General features: G+C 48.3%; 1 protein-coding gene across 2 annotated transcripts in view; it reads right to left on the reverse strand.

Annotated features, from left to right (window-relative positions):
* Positions 1–23987, reverse strand: part of creg2 (cellular repressor of E1A-stimulated genes 2) — a 52719-nt gene that overhangs the window by 13199 nt on the left and 15533 nt on the right. For both annotated transcript variants that reach the window (XM_085998943.1, XM_085998944.1), the window contains exons 2-3: positions 8178–8347; positions 3472–3585 (exon numbers count right to left, since the gene is read on the reverse strand). In XM_085998943.1, coding sequence (XP_085855069.1) covers positions 3472–3585; positions 8178–8347 — 284 coding nt within the window. The remainder of the gene's footprint in view (positions 1–3471; positions 3586–8177; positions 8348–23987) is intronic.

Below are 23987 nucleotides of genomic sequence, written 5' to 3' on the forward strand. Positions count from 1 at the left end.
GTGGCACTGGAAATCGAGGCCTAGAATTAGTTTCACGCAGAGCTGCGGCAACACAAGGAGTTTAAAATCTTTATACTCTGTGCCCTTAACAGTCAGTGTTACTTTACAGAAACCGATTACCTCCGAAGTGAGGGACTTAGATGCCATCGTGATTTTGCTCCGGGTAGGGTACAACTTTAGAGAGTAAGGTTTGATGAGGCTAGGGTGAATAAAACTCTCAGTACTCCCGCAATCGATTAAACACTTCGTCGGGTGTCCGTTTACCTTAACGTCCATCATAGACTTTGATAGTGGATGCGGTCTGGACTGGTCAACCGTGACTGAGGCTATCGTAGATCCGTAGGCGGCCGCTGAGACGGTATCAAATTCTGGGACCACGTGTAGGGCCGCGGAGACTGTATCAGGTACGGGATTCCCCTTACATACCTTGCTGAAATATCCCCGTTTCTTGCACTTGAAACATTTGGCGTCTCTCGCAGGACATCGGTGTCTGGGGTGCTTGAGCTGGCCGCAGAAGTAGCATCTTGGTCCGCGGGACATCGCTGCAGTGGTGGGGCTGGGTGGAGACTCCCGTGGTGTAGGGCTGGTCCGAGGCCCAGGCGGAGAGGATGGCGCCTCCTCGCTCGGCGCGCACGAGGCTGAGAGGGCCGCATGGCCTGACGCATAGGTCTCGGAGTTCTTCTGCGCCACATCCACCGATCGAGCTGTAGCCACGGCCGTCTTTAGATCCAGAGTGTCCCTTTCAAGCAACCTCTGCCTAATGTAATTCGATCGAAGGCCCGATATAAACGAATTGCGAACCGCTTCTTCCTGGTACAAAATGGCCGTCACGGCCTTGTAGTTGCAGTCCTTCGCCAGGGCCTTTAGATTCTGTAGAAAATCATCCAGCGATTCCTCCGGTAGTTGCCTGCGGGTAGCCAAGAGATGCCTGGCATACACCTCGTTAACAGGCTTCAGGTATTGGGCCTTGAGAGTCGCGAGTGCATCCTCGTATGTAGAAGCGTCCTCGATTAGCGAGTAAGTCTGATGACTTACTAGGTTAGTCAGTAGGCCCAGTTTGTTGGCCCCATCATCGAGCGAGGCAATGAAATGTTCGAAACACCGGAGCCAATGTGCGAATTTCTTCGATGCGTCCGCCGAATGTGGATCACTGTCTAGACACTCCGGCTTCAGGAGTCTGTCCATCCCTGGAAGTAATAAGCTATTAAAATTGATATACCTTAAATAGCTACAGAGACTGGTAGTTATAACTCAAACAGTTGGCTTTTAATAGCTTAGAACTGGACAGAACAGAACACACATGTTAGCCTTCTGACCAGCTTCTCAGAAGTGAACTAGGAGGCGGAGCCAGGGGCGAAGTAACAGATCAGGACAATCAATGGCACAGCAGAGTGGTATACAGTACATCAGCGTTCCTGGCCAACCAAGAAAACGCAGGGTTACAATAGATTACAATAGGAAACTATACACAGGTAGAATAAGGTATATACTTATAAGACTTATTTCACCACAATACTTGTCCGGTGTTGTGGCGTCGTTTAAACGTCTGTAATCCCCGCAAGGTCGCCATCCGCCGCCTGGTTTGGGTACTATATGCAGTGGGGAGGACCAAGGGCTGTCCGAACGCCGGATGATCCCGAGGCGCTCCATGGTCTGGAACTCAGCCTTTGCGGCTGCCAGCTTGCCGGCTTCTAATCGCCGCGCCCGAGCGTAAACGGGTGCTCCGGTCGTGGAGATATGGTGCTCCACCCCGTGCCGTGTGCCTGCAGCCGAAAAAGTAGGCCTGGTGAGCTCCGGGAATTCGCCGAGCAGGCGCGTAAACCCGTCTTGCGACAGAACCACACAGGCCACCGACCAGGACACGGCGGTGCTGCGGTGGCAGGGCACTGCGTGGAAAGTAGACGCATTAATGAGTCGGCAGTGTTGGACGTCGACCAGCAGACAGTTGGCACAGAAAAAATCAGCCCCCAGGATGGCCTGTGAGACCTTAGCTGTAATAAAGTCGCAGACAAAACGCTGACCGGCGAAGGTTAAGTTTACCGTCCGTTTACCGAACGTACGCATGGCAGCGCCGTTTATTGCCACGAGGGAAGGCCCCTGGCCGCCGGAAAGTAGGTCCAGCTTTGAAGCTGGCAGGATGCTGCACTGTGAACCAGTGTCGCACAGGAATCGTCGGCCCGTAACGGAATCCGTAAAGTAAATGAGTTTGCCCGCTGAGCCCGCTGCCATAGCTAACTTGCCGTGCTTTTCAGACCTTGTCGTCCGTCCGGGAGGACGCGGGCTTGTTGGAGTTTTTTTTTTCTTGAGGGAAACTGCAAGGAGGCCGGCAGCATCGAGCTTTGGCGCCAAAACGGGCGTGGTACGCGCACCATCCTGCTGGGGGAGGGCTGGGCTTCGCTCGCGTGGGGGAAAGGCGCCTCGTGGCTGCACAACATTGCTGAGTAACAGTAAATATCTTGTCTGCCTCTGCAGCGAGTTCAGCACCGTCTGTGATGGCAGTGTTGGCCAAGGCCGCCTGAACCGGTTCGGGTAGCTGGCAGAAGAAAAGCTAACGGAATAAAAAACATTGGGGTTCCGCGCCCAACAGCGTGAGCATTTGACTCATCAGCTCTGACGGTTTGGAGTCCCCGAGGCCGGGCATGGAAATAAGCTTGCGTGCCCGCTCCGACTTATTAAGATCAAATACCTGTAGCAAACGGGCTTTAAGCGCTTCGTACTTGCCCTCCTCCGGTGGGCTGCCAAGGATGCTGACGACCCGCGAGGCCGTGGCACTGTCGAGAGCGGCAACCACATAATAATAACGGGTCGAATCCGCTGTGACCTCCCGGAGAGCGAACTGTGCTTCTGCCTGGAAAAACCATGCTGCTGGCTGCTGTTCCCAGAACTGCGGCAGTTTTAGGGCGACGGCGTTCGTGTTCATCCTCGACGAAAGTTGTCCGACGAGATCGGGGTCACCAATGTAGGAACAGAGGTTCCTATCTGAATAAGGTATTCGACTCGATGAATCAAATCAACAGGTTTTAATGAACAACGAAGTTAACAGGGAAACTACAGGAGAAACGGTACACAGGTCTAATCAGCTTGCTGGGCACTCGACGACTACTGGAAGATTCTGGAAGCTGACGTCATGACGTCATCGCGTTCTTCGCGCCACTGGTGGTCACGTGATCGGCGTCATGACGTCATCACGTGGAGTGCAGGAAAACACAATACAGTACAGTTAACAGGCAGTTTAAAGGTGCAGTCCGCGGCTGCACTACACTGTAGTTAAAGGGATTATTACTAATTGTTCTGAGACCCTTGGTGGCTCTGCCACAACATAATGTTACTGCAGCACTCTGAACAAAGATAATGGCATAACTTTAACTGTGTACACAGTCATGGCTCTCAGGCATTTTACCTGCGCAAAGTGCTAATTAGTCACTATTTTACAGCTGAATCATTATAGTCTGTATGCTTAAAAAGACAAACCTTGAAAACATAGCTTGCTTTGCAAATTCAATTTCATCAGTGGGCACAGTCACCATTTGGCCTGTAAGTGTCAGCCTGGCACACCTTGGGTCTTCAGGGTCAATGAGATTTTGTCTGTACGTAAACAAAATACAGAAAGTAAATGTACAACAAACTAAACACAGTTTGAAATAACCAGCTGATTAACTGAGATAAACTGCGTGCAATGGGACGAGGTCATCTTGCTTCATGAGATTATCATTCAGATTGCATTATAAGCCAGTAAACTTTGGGCTTCTTCAATTTTTTCCACCAATTCATCCATTGCCCAAATGCCACTTTTTTTTACATTAGTTTATGGGATGTGGGCATCGCTGGCAAAGCCAGCATTTATTGCCCATCCCTAACTGTCCTTGAGAAGGTGGTGGTGAGCCGCCTTCTTGAACCGCTGCAGTCCGTGTGGTGAAGGTACTCCCACAGTGCTGTTAGGTAGGGAGTTCCAGGATTTTGACCCAGCGATGATGAAGGATCGACGATATACTTCTAAGTCAGGATGGTGTGTGACTTGGAGGGGAACTTGGAGGTGGTGGTCTTCCCATGCGCCTGCTGCCCTTGTCCTTCTAGGTGGAAGAGATCTTCATGGCACATCCAGCTTGGTATGAATTGGCTTTCCAGCATTTCTCCCTTCAGCATTTTCACTCAATCCACAAACTATACCTATACCCACAGTCCACTCCTGATAATTTAGTCAATTTTGTCCTAAAAGATATTTGTCCAATAATTAGAATTAAGCAACATAAATAACACAGCAAACTGGGATTTTTTCACTACTTTGAACTAGTTTTGATCTGTTCTGCCAGTTCTCATCCTGCTCTAAATTCTTGGACCACTAAGCCAAACTTCCCTCCATCCTCCCCATACCCTAGCCCTGAACCTTTTCTCTCTCTATCTCTCTCTCTACCCATGTCTCTCCGAGATCATCTCGTCCCTGATACCCACTTCCTACTCCCTTGACCCTATTCCCACTAAACCCCTGCCCAGCCAAACTCTCTTTCGGGCCTCCATGTTAGCTGGCATTGTAAATGGTTTCCTCTCCTCAAGCACGGTCCCTCTTCCTTTCAAAACATTCCTCAAAAAACCCACCCTCAACCCTAGTGTTCCCATTAACTAATGCCTCATTTCCAACTTCCCTTTTACTCCAAGGTCCTTGAACACATTGTTCCCACTCTCCCGCAACTCCCGTTTTCAATACCTCCAATCGAGCTTCCGCCCCGCCAAAAGCACCAGAATGACCCGAACCAAAGTCACAGATGACATTCTTTGTTACTGGGACCATGGTGTATTATCCCATCTCTGCTTATCAACCTGTCTGCACACCTTTGACTTGGTTGACCATCCCATCCTCCTCCAAAGTCTCACCTCTACTGTTCAACTCATGTGGGACTGCCCTCATTTGATTCCACGTTTATGCATTCAATTATAGCCGCAGCATCTCTAGCAATGACCTCTCTTCCCACTCCCCAGTTCACCTCCAGAGTCTACCAAGAATTCATTCTTGGCCTCCTCCTCTTCCTCACCTAAATGCTGACCCTTGGCAATATCATCTGCAGATGTGGGGTCAGCTTCCACATGTATACCAATGACATCCAGCTTTACCTCTCCACCACCTCTCTGTTCTGTAAAACTGTTTATCCAACATACAGTCTTGGGTGAGTCTTAACTTCCTCCACCTAAACATCGAAGTCATCACCTTTGGCCCCAAACAGTAAGCTTCCTCACCAATGACTCCAAACCCCTCCTCAGCCACTGCCTCAGATTGTTCACAACCTTGTTGCTCTGTTCGACTCTGAGTTAAGTTTCCAACCCCACATCCTCTCCATCATATTGACCACATACTTCCAACTCCAGAACATGTGCGCCTCCACCCCTACCTCAGCCAGCTCCCACTGAACCCTTCAGATATGCCTTTGTTACATCTAGATTCAATTATTCTAATACTCTCCTTGAAGGTCTCTCATCCTCCACAAACTGCATCTAAACCTCCTGCTTATGTATCTTTCCTGCACCAAATGACACTTGCATATCACGTCCATCCACTTTGTTTCACAGTCCAACATCTTACATTTAAAAGTCTTGTTCTTGTGTTTAAATCCCTCCGTTGCATCATCCCTCCTTATTTCTGTAACCTCCTCCAGCCCTACAATCCCTTCTCTCCTGAACTATCCGTTCCTCTGACTCAGCCTCTTGTGCACCCCATCCTTTTACCTTTTAGAGGCTGTATCTTCAGCTGACTAGGTCCTATTCTCTGGGATCTCCTCTCCACCTCTTCCTTTAAGACCATCCTTAAAACACATGTCTTTGATCAACCTCCTACTCGCGTTGTGAAGTGGCTTGAGGTGTTTTTCTATGTTAAAGGAACTATAAAAATGCAAGTTATTGTTGCTGATGTATTGTATCCTTTAATTCTAATGTGCAGGTTTATGGAATATTTCCTATGTGTTGTTTTGATGGGGTGAATATGCGTGACCTGGTATTTGCCAAATCAGTATATTCTCCCACTATGGAAGATTCCAGTTAAATGAAATTGGTGGCAATCAGATTTTCCTGAACTGTCTGTTCCCCACTCTGCAATTTGAAGAGCGACAGCAGCAGTCACAAGATAAAGTCCAGCATTGCAGCGCGGGGAGGGAGGGGGGTGATTTTGGACTTTGCCCGAAACAGGCACAAAGCTGGCGGAGCAGACGCATCGCCTGCCAGCAAACTCTCACGCTGAGCTGGCTGGCAGGTTGGGCCAGGAGAGGGAGCCAATCCTAGAGAAGGTCAAGCACAAGCTGGCAGTGGGCCACAGTATTTTTGTGGAACCAGAAGGAGCAATCCTGTTACTCCTGGCCAACGTTCCCAATAAGCTGCGTGGCCGCGCAGCGACCGGGAGGTCCCGCGCAGGCCGCTCACCAGCTGTAGGGCTGGAAAAGATATCACACATGCGCGGCCACAAATTTAAAGGGACCGTGTACCTAAAATAAAAATTAGAGGGAACATTGCTCCTGGCCCCACAAAAAATTCTCCTCCCAAAGATTTCTGGGCCTTCAAAGACCACTGGTTAGGCCGCTCACTGCCTGGTACAAATGGGTGAATGTGTGCGGCGCACACCCCACCCAATTTTACCTGAAAATTGCAAATGGGGTCCTACAATTGCACAGGATCCTGACTTGCATATTTAAAAGAACATAACATAAGAACATAAGAAATAGGAGCAGGAGTAGGCCATTTGGCCCCTCGAGCCTGCTCCGCCATTCAGTAAGATCATGGCTGATCTGATCTTGGCCTCAACTCCACTTTCCCACCTGCTCCCCATAACCCTTGACTCGCCTGTAGCTCAAATATCTGTCTATCTCTGCCTTGAATACATTCAATGACTGCACCTCCATAGGTCTCTGGGGTAGACAATTCCAAAGATTCAGGACCCTCTGAGAGAAGAAATTCCATCTTGTCTCTGTTTTAAGCAACCTCCTAGATAAAACAGGCAGGCATGCAGATTGTCCATTTACAGGCCCGCCTGAAAATTGCAAAGGCTGTCCTTGTGCATCAATGGGGCAAGCAAGGTGCCCCCTCCCCCAACTTTCAACTGCTAGCTGCCTGTTTTTCAGGTGAGAAACAGTCAGCCAGCAGTTTAATATCACCCAGAACAGGTCTGCAGGATTCTTAAATATTTGGTAATTGTAACGTGTCCATAGTTAATGAGTTTAATTGTAGTTTTTCTCCAACTAGTTAACCAACCTGTTTGATATTGGAGACAGGTGTTGGAAACTTGTGACCTCTAACCCCAACAAATAAACATATCAACTCTTGTATCTCTGCAGTTTAGGGTGTTGTTCTACTATGTGAAAACATTCTGACATGAGGAATTTCACCTCCATCAGGCTGTCTCTTGAACCCAATTACATTATTTGCTTGAATGGCTTGCTTTGGTAACTCAATCCATTTGTCTATGGCCAATTATGTGAAATAATTCAGCCCAAATTTCCTATTTACTCCTGAACTAATTTTTAAATTTTGTCCCTTAGTCTTTGATCCCTTTGTCAGTGTGAATAATTTGTCTGTTATCAACTTGTATCAACCCTCTTCATAATTTTGAAAACTTTTTGTTACTTCAAATACTCCTTCCTAATGAAAACAAGTCCAGTGACCTCCACTTTTCCTCATATATGAAACTCCTAAAATCTGGTATCATTTTTGCTGCTCCTTCTCCAGGACAATATTATCCTTCCTATGTTAATGACCAGTACAGCATGCAGTACTCCAGATGTGGTCCAACTAGAAAACATGGAAGTTACTACATGGAAACAGGCCAGTCAGCCCAACCAGTCCACATCTGTTTACCCTCCACACAAGAAGTGCTTTATGTAGAAACAGTAGTCTATTTTAACTTGTACTCTGTTAATACAGTGCTTACTTTGACCTTTTCACTACAGCCGTACAGTAGGCCGATGGTTTCAAGGATTTTTCTGCAATGATCACCAAGTCCTTTTCCTGACACATCTTGAACATTAATGCAACAGATCTTATCATCGATGCTCAAAATCTGTTTGATTTCTTTCCTGCTACAATGCAATGCACTGCAACTTCATAAGGAGGAGGAAAACAGATCAGTACGAAAACAGAGAACTAGCTTGGGGTCAGTGTGTGACATTGCATAGTGTGGTATGAAGCTATTGGGATGAACTCACCTGCAGTAATCTATCTCAGCCTCTGACAACGTTAAAGAAGCACTGGGGTTGTTCATCAGATCTGCAACTGTGCTGTCCATTGGAGTGACATAGAAGAATGGAATACCAGTACTGTTGTCCAGGAGGCCATCACTGATTGAAAAAATGTTTCCGAATGGCATACCTTTGATCTAGAAACAAGTTTACATCCATGTTAAATTCATAGAAAAGATTCAAGTTTAAATGAAAACCGCTGTAACCATTTTTTTGGATAGCCTAGTGTCTAGTGCAAGAGGTATCCCAAGACTGATCTTCATCAGTATTGGTCATTATCAACAACAATGACCAACAATAACTTGCATTCATGTAGTACCTTTAATGTAGAAACAAGTCCCAAAGCACTTTACAGAGTTGTAAGGAAAAAAATGGAAGCTAAAAGAGGATATATTAGGTAGCTTGATCAAAACGTCAGATCAACGGAGGAGAGCGATGTGGAGAGGCAGAGGTGTTTAGGGAGGAAATTCCAGAGCATGGGGTATAAACAGCTGATAGCACAGCTGCCAATAATGGTGTGAACGGAGGAAATACAAAAGGCACCACCACCACCAGCAGCATCACAACCTCAACACTCTGCATCCGCCATCTAACTACACGCTGACATTCACACACCCCACACTACTACATTCACAGGCACTACTCGCATCTCACAGCTCTTCAATCATGTGAGACATCACACACACACACACACATAAATACACCTGCCAATACACTCATTCACAATCACCACTCTTTCTCTTCCAGGAAAAAATAGCACATAACAGGCAGTAGCAGGACCTGACCAGGGGAGGGGAAGCACGACTTCATGATATCACTCCCCTTGAGGAGGCAGTGCTGACCATGATCAGGAGCGGAGTGGGAGATGCCATCACCAGAGGCAGAGCAGGAGGCATCTTGCCTAGGGGTATGTGGCCACTGCAGCTTCCTTGCAGATGCATAACTATTCCTGATCCCTAATCATCCAAAGCTATCCTCACTCCCAAGCTCTATATGGCCTCATCACACACATCCTCCTATAGTGGCCACACATGCTGCACCCTAATCCTTCCAGCGTTATCATTGCAGGCTCCCAGGAGCAAGATCCACCTCGCCCCGTGGAGCAGGTTCAGGATCAGCAGCAGCCACCTCGCCCTCCGGAGGAACAGGAGGAGGAGGAGGAGAGCGAGGACGAATGCACTGCGTCAATGGCTACCACTGCCGCAGGCACCAGCTCAGAGACCGGCACCACGCGCAACTTAGACACTAGCATAGAGGAGGGATCCTCACAGTGGGCGCACCGGGCACTACCTGGCAGCAGCCATGCAGGGTGGAATGGGAACCACGGGTGCCACCTTTCCGGGGGGGCAAGGTCACATACTAGTTCTACTGCAGAGGGGTCAGATGAGGGCCTCGTAGAGCCAAGCTTCAGAAGAAGGCTAATGGGTGCGACAAACCAAATGCTTGGTGCAAAGGAGAGACTGCCTGAAAGCCTATGGGTCATGTTAGGGGGATGGTGAGTCCATGTCCACCTTGGTCCGTGACTGGACACAGAGCCTGGAACCCATCCTCTCCAGCGTGGAACTGCGATGGAACTGAGTATCAGGTGCTGCGTACAATGGGCAGCCGATCCGTTACCGCACGTTTTGTGCCACCATCCGAGATGAATTTCTAGGTCTTTGTTTTTGATGTATATAAACAGTGATTATGGTAACTGGATAGTGGTGGAATAGGTGGTCTTTTTTATTGTGATCTTCATGGGGAAGGGGTTGAAAGGACTGAGTGCAGATGATGGACTGCCTGATGGATCCTAAGTCGTGGAAGATACATCATGTGGCAGCAGTGCTCCAGAGTCTGATGGTGGAGCATGTCTCTCAAAAGCGCTGTTCAATTAGATGGCAGCGAGCGTCCCTCCCAGGTGAGACCCGTCTACCTGGAAGCCCCTCTAGTCCTCCTCCTCCTCTTCCTCCTCCTCTTGTGGCTCCTGAGCTTGACCCTCTGGTGGTAACGACTGGTCTTTCAAGACCACCAGTTTGTGCACCACGAATGTGGACACCTTCTCAGCCGAGTACTGCTGCGCTCCTCCTGACTGGTCAAGGTATGTAAACCTCTGCTTGAGGACCCCAATGGTCTGCTCAATGATATTCTTAGTGGCTGAGTGGCTCTCATTGTATAAGTGCTCAGCTGGTGTCTGGGGGTTTCCCAGGGGAGTCATGAGTCATGGCATCAGAGGGTATCCCTAGCCAGCTGTGCATATTGCATTGTGGCTCAAAGATCTGTGGGACAGGTGACTGTCTCATTATAAATGCATCGTGGTAGCTCCCTGGACGGCAGGCATTAACGTGCGTGATCCGCTGCCGGTAGTCACAGACAAGCTGTACATTGAGGGAATGGAATCCCTTCCTGTTCCTGAACACCTGCGAGTTTAAATGAGGAGCTCACATGGTCACATGTGCACAGTCAATGGCTCCCTGGACTATGGGGAATCCCGCAATCCTGTCGAATCCTAGTGCTCTCTGCCTCTGGTCTTCTCTGGAAATAGGGAATGATATATAGCCATTCCTCAGAGTGTATAGACGCAGATACCTCCCTTATGCAGATTGTGTGATGTGACATGTATCACCTGTGGCAGCCTGGAAGGTTCCAGTAGCATAAAAGTTAAGTGCTACTGTGAGCGAGACTGTGAGCGAGACCGTGAGCGAGACTGCCACAGGCGATGCAGTCCTGGCTGTGCTGCACGTCTGAGACTTTCTTCAACGAGGCCACAGATCTCTGTAATGACCTCCTTGGTAAAGCGCAACCTCCTCATGCACTGGTCTTGGGTCATGCGAATGTAGCAGTGCTCTCTGAATACCCTGCGTGGATAGGGCCTCCTGCTGAGAGCAGCAAGCCATGGTAATTTATGGGCCTGCAAGAGTTGCGTGTATTGGCTACTTCGAGACTAAGGGCGCCACTGAACAGGATCTCTGGCAATTACTTTTACTCCTTCATTAAGTACTGGAAGAATGCACATTCAGCCAGCTTTACTACATCAAATTACATTGTGATACATGTCTTCTGCAACTGTGTAGCCTCTCAATGCCATTCTAACTCTTCACTGTTTTCTCTTTCCTCCAGGACCTCTCATCTGCCAAAGGCTCCCTGAGGAAGACACCTCAGGGGAGAAGAGTCCTTTTGAGGAGGCACTCTCACGCACTTCATCACTCCCAAGCTCCAACACAGAGATTGGCACCATGGCTGGGTTAAGGAGTGAGGTAGATGCGTCTGCTTGTGGTAATGCACCTAGCACTAGTGAGTAAGAGCAGGTATTGGTGGCAGGGATAGCTCAGGAGACACATCGCCGGAGGTCAAGGTCCTCATCCAATCCATAGAAACATAGAAGATAGGAGCAGGAGTAGGCCATTCGGCCCCTCGAGCCTGCTCCGCCATTCAATGAGATCATGGCTGATCATCCAAATTCAGTACCCTGTCCCTGCCTTCTCCCCATATCCCTTGATCCCTTTAGCCTTAAGAAATATATCTAACTCCTTCTTGAATATATTTAATGAATTGGCCTCCACTGCCTTCTGTGGTAGAGAATTCCACAGGTTCACCACTCTCTGGGTGAAGAAATTCCTCCTCATCTCTGTCCTAAATGGCTTACACCTTATCCTTAGACTGTGACTCCTGGTTCTGGATTCCCCGGCCATCGGGAACATCCTTCCTGCATCTAGTCTGCCTAGTCCTGTTAGAATTTTATAAGTTTCAATGAGATCCCCTCTCATTCTTCTAAACTCCAGCGAGTATAAGCCCAATCGGCCCAATCTCTCCTCATACGTCATTCCTGCCATCCCAGGTATCAGTCTGGTGAATCTTCGCTGCACTCCCTCCATGGCAAGAACATCCTTCCTCAGATAAGGCGACCAAAACTGCATACAATACTCAAGGTGTGGTCTCACCAAGGCCCTGTACAACTGCAGCAAGACATCCTTGTTCCTGTACTCGAACCCTCTTGCTACGAAGGCCAACATACCATTTGTCTTCTTAACCGCCTGCTGCGCCTGCATGCTTACCTTCAGCGACTGGTGCACAAGGGCACCCAGGTCTCGTTGCACTTCCCCTTCTCCCAATCTATTGCCGTTCAGATAATAATCTGCCTTCCTGTTTTTGCCACCAAAGTGCTGAGGAGGACAGGGATGAGGACTTCAGAGGCCCAGCAATGAAAAGAAAACTCATGCCTCGCACAAGCAGCTGTACGAGCTATTGGGAGGCCTGCTAAGGAGTTTCACCACCATTGCTGAAAGTATGGAGGAGTCTGGTACTAGCTTGAGTGGTGTCATCTTAAGAACATAAGAAATAGGAGCAGGAGTAGGCTATTTGCCCTTCGAGCCTGCTCCGCCATTCAACAAGATCTTCTACCTCAACTCCACCTTCCCGCACTATCCCCATATCCCTTCATTCCCTTAGTTCCCAAAAATTTATCGACCTCTGTCTTGAATATACTCAACGACTGAGCATCCACAGCTCCCTGGGGTAGAGAATTCCAAAGATTCACAACCCTTTGAGTGAAGAAATGGCCGACCCCATATTCTGAGACTGTGGACCCTATGTTCTAGATTCCCAGCCAGGGGAAACATTTTCCCAGCAATAACCCTGTCAAGCCCCTTAAGAATTTTATATGTTTCAATTAGATCACCTCTTATTCTTCTAAACTCTAAAATAGGCCTAGTCTACTCAATCTCTCCTCATAGGGCAATCCCCTCATCCCAGGAATCAGTCTGGTGAACCTTCATTGCACTCCTTCTAAGGCAGGTATAGATTCTAGCATTTTGCCTACTACTGATGTCAGGCTAACCGGCCTATAGTTCCCCATTTTTCTTAAATAGCGGAGTTCTGTTTGCTACCTTCCAATCCTTGGGGACTATTCTATAATCTAGGGAATTCTGGAAGATTAATACCAGTACATCCATTATCTCTGCAGCCACCTCTTTTAAAACCCTAGGATGCAGGTCGTCAGGTCCAGGGGATTTGTTGCCACTTAGTTCCATTAATTTCTCCAGTACTATGTCTTTACTTATACTGATTTCTTTAAGTTCCTCATTCTCTCTAGACACTTGGTTCCCCATTATTTCCAGAATGTTTTTTGTGTCTTCTACTGTGAAGACAGATACAAAGTATTTGTTTAATGTCTCTACCGTTTCCTTATTGCCTAATATAATTTCTCCTGACTCTGCCTCTAATGGGCCCTCATTTACTTTCATTAATCTCTTCCTATTTATATACCTATAGAAACATTTACAATCGGTTTTTATGTCTCTTGCTAATTTACTCTCATATTCTTTTTTCAAAGTGATTATCTGCACGAACATTTTTGTATCCTTCTGCGCATGCACGCGGTCGGCCCGGCCCTTTTTTGTGCCTCCAATCACCATCTGGCATGTGCACTGTCACCGAGGTCCGGCTGCGCATGCGCAGTACCCCACAGTTGTGGCTGTAGTGCAGCATGGGCCACGCTTTGTTCAGCTCTGTGGGTCAAGGCCCCTCACTTGTTCCTTGGGGAGAAGAGAGGATCGAAAGTGGAGAGAGAGAGAGGGGATCGGTGAGAGAGGGGGGAGAGAGAGGATTGGAGAGAAGACCGGAGAGAGAGAGAGGATCGGAGTGAGAGGGAGGGGGAGAGATAGAGAGAGGGGAGAGAGGGGGAGGGGGAGAGAGAGGGGGAGAGAAAGAGAGAGGGGAGAGAGAGAATTGGTGAGAGAGGGGGGAGAGAGAGGATTGGAGAGAGAGTGGGGGAGAGAGGGTCGAGAGAGAGGGAGGGGGAGAGAAAGAGGAGAGAGAGGATCAGAGAGAGAGAGAGGATCGGAGAGGGGATCAGAGAGAGAGAGAGAGAGAGAGAGACAGGGGAGAGAGAGGAGAGGATCAGAGAGAGAGAGAGGATCGGAGAGAGAGGGGAGAGAGAGAGAAAGGAGAGAGAGGAGAGAGAGGGGAGAGAGAAGGGAGAGAGAGAGAGAAGGGAGAGGGGTGAGAGAGAGAGATGGGGAGAGCGAGAGGGGAGAGAGGGAGAGGAGGAGAGAGGATCGGAGAGAGGGGGAGAGAGAGAGGGGAGCGAGAGAGGGGGGAGAGAGAGGGAGGGGAGAGAGAGAGGGGAGATGGAGAGAGAATGAGGGCAGAGAGAGGGGGAGAGAGAGAGAGAAGGGTGAAAGGTCGAGAGGATCGGAGAGAGGGGGGAGAGAGAGAGGGGGAGAGACGGGGAGAGGGAGGGAGAGACGGGGAGAGAGAGAGAGACAAGGGAGAGGGGAAGAGAGGTGAGGGGGGAGAGAGAGAGAGGGGGGAGAGAGAGAGAGGAGGAATCGGAGAGGGGAGAGAGAGGGGATAGAGAGGGGGGAGAGAAAGAGAGGGGGAGAGCGAGAGGATCGGAGAGCGCGAGGCGGCGAGAGAGAGAGAGGGGGAGAGAGAGACTGAGGGGAGAGAGAGACTGAGGGGGGAGAGAGGATCGGAGAGGAGGGAGAGAGAGAGAGAGAGAGAGGAGGGGGAGAAAGAGAGGGGAGAGAGGTGGGAGAGGGGAGAGAGAGAATTGGAGAGGGGAGAGAAAGGGGGAGAGAGAGAAAGGGGGAGAAAGAGGGAGAGAAAGGGGGAGAGAGAGAGAGAGAGAGTGGATCAGAGAGAGAATGGGAGAGAGAGAGGGGGGGGCGAGAGAGAGGAGATCGGAGGGAGAGAGAGGGGGAATCGGAGGGGGGAGAAAGGAGGTCAGGAACTCATTTTGGGGGGGTAAAGAGCACAGAGAGCATAATGGGGATGGGGGAAGAACGTGATCCAGGTCTAAAGGGGGGGGGGGAGGGGGAATGAGAGCGAGAACATGATCCAGATGGTAAGATGGATCACGTTCTTCCAACCCACCCTCATTACACCCACACCATGTTCTCCCTCTCTTCCCCCTACACCTGGTTGATTTCTCGGAAAGCTCGGTGCATGTGTGGCAAGTGACATCATTTGACTGGAGAAAATCCAGAAGTCACGATAATGTCACTATTCACTTCATACCCAATATACCTGTTAACAATCTGTGAGCCACACACAATGCCCCATCTATGGCCGTGGTGGGGTGGGGAGCAGGGCAGGTACTTGGGCTGAGGGCAGGAGGTTAGGAACCTGGGCTGGGGGCAGGAGGTCAGGAACTTGAGCGGGAGGGGGTGGGGTCAGGAACTTGGGGGGAGAATGTCAGAGACTTGGGGGGAGGTTAGAAATTTGGGCTGGGGGAAGGAGGTCAGGAACTTGGGCCATGGGGGGTGGGGCCAGGAACTTGTTTGGGGAGTGGGAGAAGGTCTTAACCCACGAGAGTGAGCTCTGCTCTGTCTGCAGTCAGCAGTCAGAAAGGCTCGAATTACACTTTGCAAAGTCACTGATTACGTAGGCAGGGAGGATCTAATTACACATTCCAGAGAAACTCAGAGCGGCGGCGGCGGACCTGCGAGGAACGAGGCAGCGGCGGCGAGGCTCAGGTAAGCCTCAGAGCGGCGGCGGACCTGCGAGGAACAAGGCAGCGGCGGTGAGGTTTAAAAGCGGCGGCGAGGCTCAGGTAGGCCTCAGAGCGGCGGCGAGGCTCAGGTAGGCCTCAGAGCGGCGGCGAGGCTCAGGTAGGCCTCAGAGCGGCGGCGAGGCTCAGGTAGGCCTCAGAGCGGCGGCGAGGCTCAGGTAGGCTTACCAATCTCCAAGCTCCGAGCTCAGAGGGAGGGAGAGAAGTAAAAAGTAATCAAAGTGTGATGTCACCAGAAAGCAGGTAAGTGATTGGTTGGTGAGTATTTCTCTCTTTTTTAAACTGAAACTCTGTGGTTTATAGTTTCTAAGCACTCTGTGGTGTAGCGGGGACTGTTGGTAAACCAGGGCCCTTAAGTATATCATTTAATTGTAGTGTAATTGGTGGGATTGATTTGATTTAATTTAATTTGAATTAATTAAAGGGTAAGTCATGACAGGAGAGCTCGGCCCCGTGGTATGCTCCTCCTGCGCTATGTGGGAACTCAGGGACACTTCCTGTATCCCTGACGACCATGTGTGCAGGAAGTGTATCCAGCTGCAGCTACTGGCAGACTGCATTGCGGCGCTGGAGCTGCGATTGGATACATACTGGACCATTCGCGATGCTGAGGACGTCGTGGATATCACGTTTAAGCAGCTGGTCACACCGCAGGCAAAGGTTGCACAGGCAGAAAGGGAATGGGTGACCAACAGGCAGAGTAGTAGGCGCAGGCAGGTAGTGCAGGAGTCCCCTGTGGACATCCCCCTCTCAAACAGATATACCACTTTGAATACTGTTGAGGGGGATGCCTTATCAGGGGAAAGCAGCAGCAGCCAACTTCCTGGCACCAGGGGTGGCTCTGCTGCACAGGACGGGAGGAAAAAGAGGGGTAGAGCTACAGTAATAGGGGATTCTATTATAAGGGGAATAGATAGGCGTTTCTGCGGCCGCAAACGAGACTCCAAAATGGTGTGTTGCCCCCCTGGTGCAAGGGTCAAGGATGTCTCCGAGCGGCTGCAGAACATTTTGGAAGGGGAGGGTGAACAGCCAGTTGTCGTGGTGCATATAGGTACCAACGATATCGTTAAAAATGGGATGAGGTCCTAAAAGCTGAATATAGGGAGTTAGGAGGTAAATTAAAAAATAGGACCTCAAAGGTAGTAATCTCAGGATTTCTACCAGTGCCACGTGCTAGTCAGAGTAGAAATAGAAGGATATTTCAGATGAATATGTGGCTAGAGGAATGGTGCAAGGGGGAGGGATTCAAATTCCTGGGACATTGGAACCGGTTCTGGGGGAGGTAGGACCAGTACAAACCGGATGGTTTGCACCTGGGCAGGGCCGGGACCAATGTCCTAGGGGGAGTGTTTGCTAGTGCTCTGGGGGAGGGTTTAAACTAAAATGGCAGGGGTTGAAAACCCAAGCAGGGAGACGGGAACCTGAGCAGGGAGACAGAGGAAAGGGAAACAAGGATAAAAGCAAAAGATAGGAAGGAGAAGAACAAAAGTGGCAGTCAGAGAAATCAACGGTTTAAATCAAACATGGCCACAGTAAATAATAATTCTAATAGGTCTAAGAGCGTTAAAAAAACAAGCCTGAAGGCTTTGTGTCTTAATGCGAGGAGCATTCGTAATAAGGTGGATGAATTAGCTGCGCAAATAGAGGTAAACGAATATGATTTGATTGGGATTACGGAAACATGGCTCCAGGGTGGCCAAGGCTGGGAACTCAACATCCAGGGGTATTCAATATTCAGGAAAGATAGGCAAAAAGGAAAGGGAGGTGGGGTAGCATTGCTGGTTAACGAGGGGATTAACACAATTGTAAGGACGGATATTAGCTTTGATGATGTGGAATCTGTATGGGTAGAACTGAGAAATACCAAGGGGCAGAAAACGTTAGTGGGAGTGGTATATAGACCTCCAAACAGTAATGCGGAGGTTGGGGATGGCATTAAAAGGGAAATTAAAGAAGCATGCAATAAGGGCACAGCAGTCATCATGGGTGACTTTCATCTACATATAGATTGGGCTAACCAAATTAGTAACAATACTGTGGAGGAGGAATTCCTGGAATGCTTACAGGATGGTTTCCTGGGCCAATATGTTGAGGAACCAACTAGAGATCAGGCCATCTTAGACTGGGTATTATGTAATGAGAAAGGATTAATTAGCAATCTTGTTGTACGAGGCCCCTTGGGTCGGAGCAATCATAATATGATAGAATTCTTCATTAAGATGGAGAGTGAAGTAGTTGACTCAGAGACTAGGGTCCTGAATTTAAATAAAGGAAACTACGATGGTATGAGGCACGAGTTGGGTAGGATTGATTGGGGAATGTCACTCAAAGGGTTGACGGTGGATAGGCAATGGCAAACATTCAAAGACCACATGGATGAACTACAGAATTTGTTCATCCCAGTTTGGCATAAAAATAAAACAAAAAAGGTGACTCAACCATGGCTAACAAGGGAAATTAGGGATAGCATAAGATCCAAGGAGAGGACATATAAATTGGCCAGAAAAAGCAGTAAACCTGAGGATTGGGAGCAGTTTAAGATTCAACAAAGGAGGACAAAGGGATTAATTAAGAGGGGGAAAATAGAATATGAGAGTAAGCTTGCAGGGAACATAAAAACTGACTGTAAACGCTTTTATAGATATGTGAAGAGAAAAAGATTGGTGAAGTCAAGCATAGGTCCCTTGCAGTCAGAATCAGGGGAAGTTATAATGGGGAACAAAGAACTGGCAGACCAATTCAATACATATTTTGGTTCTGTCTTCACAAAGGAGGACACAAATAACCTCCCAGAGATGTCAGGGAACATAGGGTCTGATGAAAGGGAGGAACTGAAAGAAATCAGTGTTTGTAGGGAAATGGTGTTAGGGAAATTGACGGGATTGAAGGCCGATAAATCCCCAGGGCCTGATAATCTACATCCTAGGGTACTTAAGGAAGTGACCCTAGAAATAGTAGATGCATTGCTGATCATCTTGCAACATTCAATGGAATCTGGAACAGTACCCATGGATTGGAGGATAGCTAATGTTACCCCACTGTTCAAAAAAGGTGATAGAGAGAAAACGGGGAATTACAGACCGGTAAGCCTGACATCGGTAGTGGGGAAAATGCTAGAGTCCGCTATAAAAGATGTAATAGCAGAGCACTTGGAAAACAGTGACAAGATCGGACAAAGTCAACATAGATTTACAAAAGGTAAATCGTGCTTGACTAATCTACTGGAATTTTTTGAGGATGTAACTGGTAAAATAGATAAGGGAGAACCAATGGATGTGGTGTATTTGGACTTTCAAAAGGCTTTCGATAAGGTCCAGCATAAGAGTTTAGTGTGTAAAGTTAAGGCACATGGGATTGGGGGCAAGGTATTGACTTGGATAGAGAACTGGTTGGCAGACAGAAAGCAAAGAGTTGGAATAAACGGCTCTTTTTCCGAGTGGCAGGCAGTGACTAGTGGGCTACCGCAGGGATCGGTCCTTGGACCCCAGCTATTCACGATATATTAATGATCTAGACAAGGGAACAAGATGTAATATCTCCAAGTTTGCAGACGACACAAAGCTGGGTGGGCGTGTGTGCTGTGAGGAAGATGCCGAGAAACTCCAGGATGATTTGGACAGGTTGGGTGATTGGGCAGAAGCATGGCAGATGCAATATATTGTGGATAACTGCGAGGTTATCCACTTTGGTGTCAAAAACAGGAAGGCAGATTATTATCTGAATTGCAATAGATTGGGAGAAGGGGAAGTGCAACGAGACCTGGGTGTCCTTGTGCACCAGTCGCTGAAGGTAAGCATGCAGGTGCAGCAGGCGGTTAAGAAGGCAAATGGTATGTTGGCCTTCGTAGCGAGAGGGTTTGAGTACAGGAACAAGGATGTCTTGCTGCAGTTGTACAGGGCCTTGGTGAGACCACATCTTGAGTATTGTGTGCAGTTTTGGTCGCTTTATCTGAGGCAGGATGTTCTTGCCATGGAGGGAGTTCAGCGAAGATTCACCAGGCTGATACCTGGGATGGCAGGAATGACGTATGAGGAGAGATTGGGTCGATTGGGCTTATACTCGCCGGAGTTTAGAAGAATGAGAGGGGATCTCATTGAAATTTATAAAATTCTGACAGGACTGGACAGACTAGATGCAGGAAGGATGTTCCCGATGGTCAGGGAGTCCAGAACCAGGGGTCACAGTCTAAGGATAAGGGGTAAGCCATTTAGGACAGAAATGAGGAGGAATTTATTCACCTAGAGAGTGGTGAACCTGTGGAATTCTCTACCACAGAAGGCAGTAGAGGCCAATTCATTAAATATATTCAAGAAGGAGTTGGATATATTTCTTAAGGCTAAGGGGATCAAAGGATATGGGGAGAAAGCAGGGACAGGGTACTGAATTTGGATGATCAGCCATGATCGCATTGAATGGCGGAGCAGGCTCGAGGGGCCGAATGGCCTACTCCTGCTCCTATCTTCTATGTTTCTATGTAACTGCTGGGTGTGTCTTATCCTCCAAGGGGACCAATCGGCAATCAGGACTTGTCATCAAGGGGGTCCAATCAGAGCTTTAGGTGCTGCAAATTAACACATACTTTTTTCTCTTTCCTTATCAATTTCTTGGTCCTCCTTTGCTGAATTCTAAAATCCTCCCAATCCTCAGGCTCACTACTCTTTTAGGCAACATTATAAGCCTCTTCCTTTGATCTAATACTATCTTTAACTTCTCTTGTTAACCACAGTTGGACCACTTTTCCTGTGGGGTTTTTGTGCCTTAAAGGAATGTATATTTGTTGTAAATTATGTATTAATTCTTTAAATGCTAGCCATTGATTGTCTACCGTCATATCTTTTAATGCAGTTTACCAATCTACCGTAGCCAACTTGCCCCTCATACCTATGTAGTTTGCTTTGTTTAGATTTAAGACCCTAGTTTCAGACTTAACTAAATGACTTTCAAACTCAATATAAAATTCTATCATATTATGGTCACTCTTCCCTAAAGGTCCCTTTACTACAAGGTTATTAATTAACCCTTTCCCATTGCACAATACTAGATCTAAAATAGCCTGTTCCCTCGTTGGTTCCTCAACATACTGATCTAGAAAACTATCTTATATACATTCCATGAATTCGTCCTCCACACTATTACTGCAAAGTTGGTTTGCCCAGTCTATATGTAGGTTAAAGTCCCCCCATGATTACTGTATTACCCTTGTTACATACGCCTCTAATTTCCTGATTTATATTCTGCCACCAATGTTTTCTGCCCCTTGCTGTTTCTTAGCTCCACCCAAACTGATTCTACTTCTTGATTTTCAGAGCTAAGATCCTTTCTCTCAACTGTCTTTATCCCATCCTTTATTATCAGGGCCACCCCTCCTCCTTTCCCATTTTGCCTATCTCGTCTAAAAGTTAAGTATCTTGGAATATTTAGTTCCCAACCTTGCAACCACGTCTCCGTAATGGCTATTGGATCAAACCTATTAATTTCTATCTGCGCTATTAATTCATCTATTTGTTGTGAATGCTTCACGCATTCAGATATAATGCTTTTAACTTTGACTTTTTTCTATTTTTCACTGATGTCCTATTACCTTTGTTACTCTCTCTGTCCATTCCTGACCCATGCTGCTTATTTTTATCAAAAACTCTGCTCTTGAGCCTTGACATTTCTCTTGCTGCTTTTAAATTTACTCTTTCCTGAATCCTCCCCCCCTCACCCTTCATTAGTTTAAAGCCCCGTCTACTGCCCTAGTTATTCGATTCGCCAGGACACTGGTTCTAGCACGGTTTAAGTGGAGCCCGTCCCAACAGAACAGCTCCCTCTTTCCCCAGTACTGGTGCCAGTGGCCCATGAAGCGAAACCCCTGCCTCCCACACCACTCTTTGAGCCACGCATTTAACCTTCTAATCTGCTTATCCCTATGCCAACTGGCGCATGACTCAGGTAACAATCCAGAGATTATTATCTTTGAGGTTCTGCTTTTTAATTTGGACTCCAACTCCTCAAACTCTCTCAGCAGAACCTCATTCCTATTTCTACCTATTGGTTCCTATGTGGACCACGACAACTGGATCTTCCCCTTCCCACTCCAAGTTCCTCTCCAGCCGCGAGAAGATGTCTTTAACCCCCACAGGCAACACAACCTTCAGAACTCCCGGTCACAGCCGCAGAGAACAATATCTATCCCTCTGACTATACATTCCCTTTCACTCCTCCCACTTGAATGGCCTCCTGCACCATGGTCAGCTTGCTCATCCATCCTGCAGGCTTTTCCCTCATCCACACAGGCAGCAAGAACCTCATAGCTGTTGGATAAGGGCAAAGGCTGAGGCTCCTCCAGCACTGCACCTGGGGTCCCCTTACCTGCCTGAGTTGCAGTCAGACCCTCCTGTCCCTGACCACTAACCAGACCTGTACCACTACTTAGCCTAAGGGGTGTGAAGGCATCCTGGATTAAAGTGTCCAGGTAACTCTCCCCCTCCCTGATGCCCTGCAATATCTGCACCTCAGACTCCAGCCCAACAACTCTGAGCTGAAGTTCCTCAAGATGCAGGCATTACTGCAAACGTGGTTGTCCGGGATCACAATGCTCTCCACAAACTCCCACATGCTGCAGTTGCTGCACACCACCTGCACTGCTATCACTATATGACCTTGTTTTATTTAATTAAATGTGTATTTAAGTAACTTAGTTTACAGTTTAGTTTCTTGACTACTTATTTGATCTAGATTAAGTTATGGGTAAATGAAATTAAATATCTCCCTGTAACACAAAGCACAAGTAGTGGAGGCAAAAAGCAGCAACTCCTTCCCCCTCTTCCCCGAATTCCCACATACAACACTCTGTTTAAGTGCACTCTGTTTAATGCCATTCTGTGCAGTCCACATCTTGCATGGCATCATCATTCTGCAATGTACCTTAGACAGTTGGCCACCTCCAGGGACATGTGAACCAGGCCTTTACAACAGGAGTCCATGTTTGTGCACACTTTTCAGCTTTGGTGGAAGCTCAAATGGTTGCAATGCAGGCTCTGGGCTCAAACCTCTGCTCCACCTTGGAGAGGCAGACGTTGACCTTGGACAGACTGGTGGAGCAAGTAGATAGAGGAATTACTCATCTTCTGCACTGTCCTTCCACAGATTAATGAAAAGTGATGAGCCCCAGACCCATGGGAGTGGCAGTGTCACAGAGGGAGTGGGATATATTGATCTCTCTCAGGATGTCAGCACATATGTTCCTTTGCCACTCCCTCAACCAATCCCCAGTGTGGTGCCTGAAAGCCAGCTGGGCCAGGCGGCCCTGACAAAAACTCTGGTTAAGAGTGCTTTAGTGACCTGCTTAATGCAGCTGTGCACTGCAGACTGGGAGATGTGGGTGATGTCTCCTGTCGCAGCTTGGAATGAGCCTGAAGCGAAGACTGAGTATGGTGATAGTCAAGATTGTGACTTTGCCACAACTAAATCATATCCCTTTCTTTTGTCTTCTAGGGCCTTCACGCATGCAGCAAATGTTGCAGGATATCCATGAGGATTCCTCAGAGGACCTCATTCCTTCTAAGAGTGCACTATCACAGGACGTACAGCCATGTACCAGCGCAGATACTCGCATTTCGATTGGCCCACTTAGACAGTTAGTTGGGTTTTCACCTGGTGATTCAGACCTCACAAGTGCGCACGAGCAGACACTGGTGGCAAGGACAGCTGTGGAGAGTCCACGTCGAGGGGTGTAATCCTCTCCAAGCTCTGCTCATCTGGACACAGATGCTGAACCCCAGGGGGCTGTCGTTGAGAAGGAGAATGATAGAAGTACATCAGCAACTTAACCAGGTACTGAATTTACGTGCCACACACACTCTCCACAAATGCGGTGAGGATAGAGGAGACCAACTCGATCACCAGTGGATTGGTGGTGCAGGGAATTGCGAGAATGTCTGCCATGGAGAGACTGGCGGCCTTCTTGGAGGTTTAAGCAAGGCTGTCAAATGAGCCCATGCAGGCCATGACCAGGAGATGTCTGCTGCGTTAGACAGAATGACAGATACCTTAACCGTGGCCTTACAACGCGTCACTGATCTCCACCAAGCTGGAGTGCAGCAGAATGGTAGGGGTGATGTGGTGCTGGCCCAGGAGAGGGATGTTGGCGAAAGGGGTCATGGAAGTGGGAACTCCACTCAAAGTGCTCCTGCTTCTCACCCATTGCCTCCCCCTCAGCAAGTACCCAACAAGCTGCCTTAAACATTCACTCCCTCCACCACCGGCGTACCGTGGCTACAGTGTGTACCATCTACAAGATGCAC

Source organism: Somniosus microcephalus, chromosome 10 (assembly GCF_052327205.1).
Source record: "Somniosus microcephalus isolate GS21.2 chromosome 10, FLI_Smic_1.0, whole genome shotgun sequence".
NCBI classification, from domain to species: domain Eukaryota; kingdom Metazoa; phylum Chordata; class Chondrichthyes; order Squaliformes; family Somniosidae; genus Somniosus; species Somniosus microcephalus.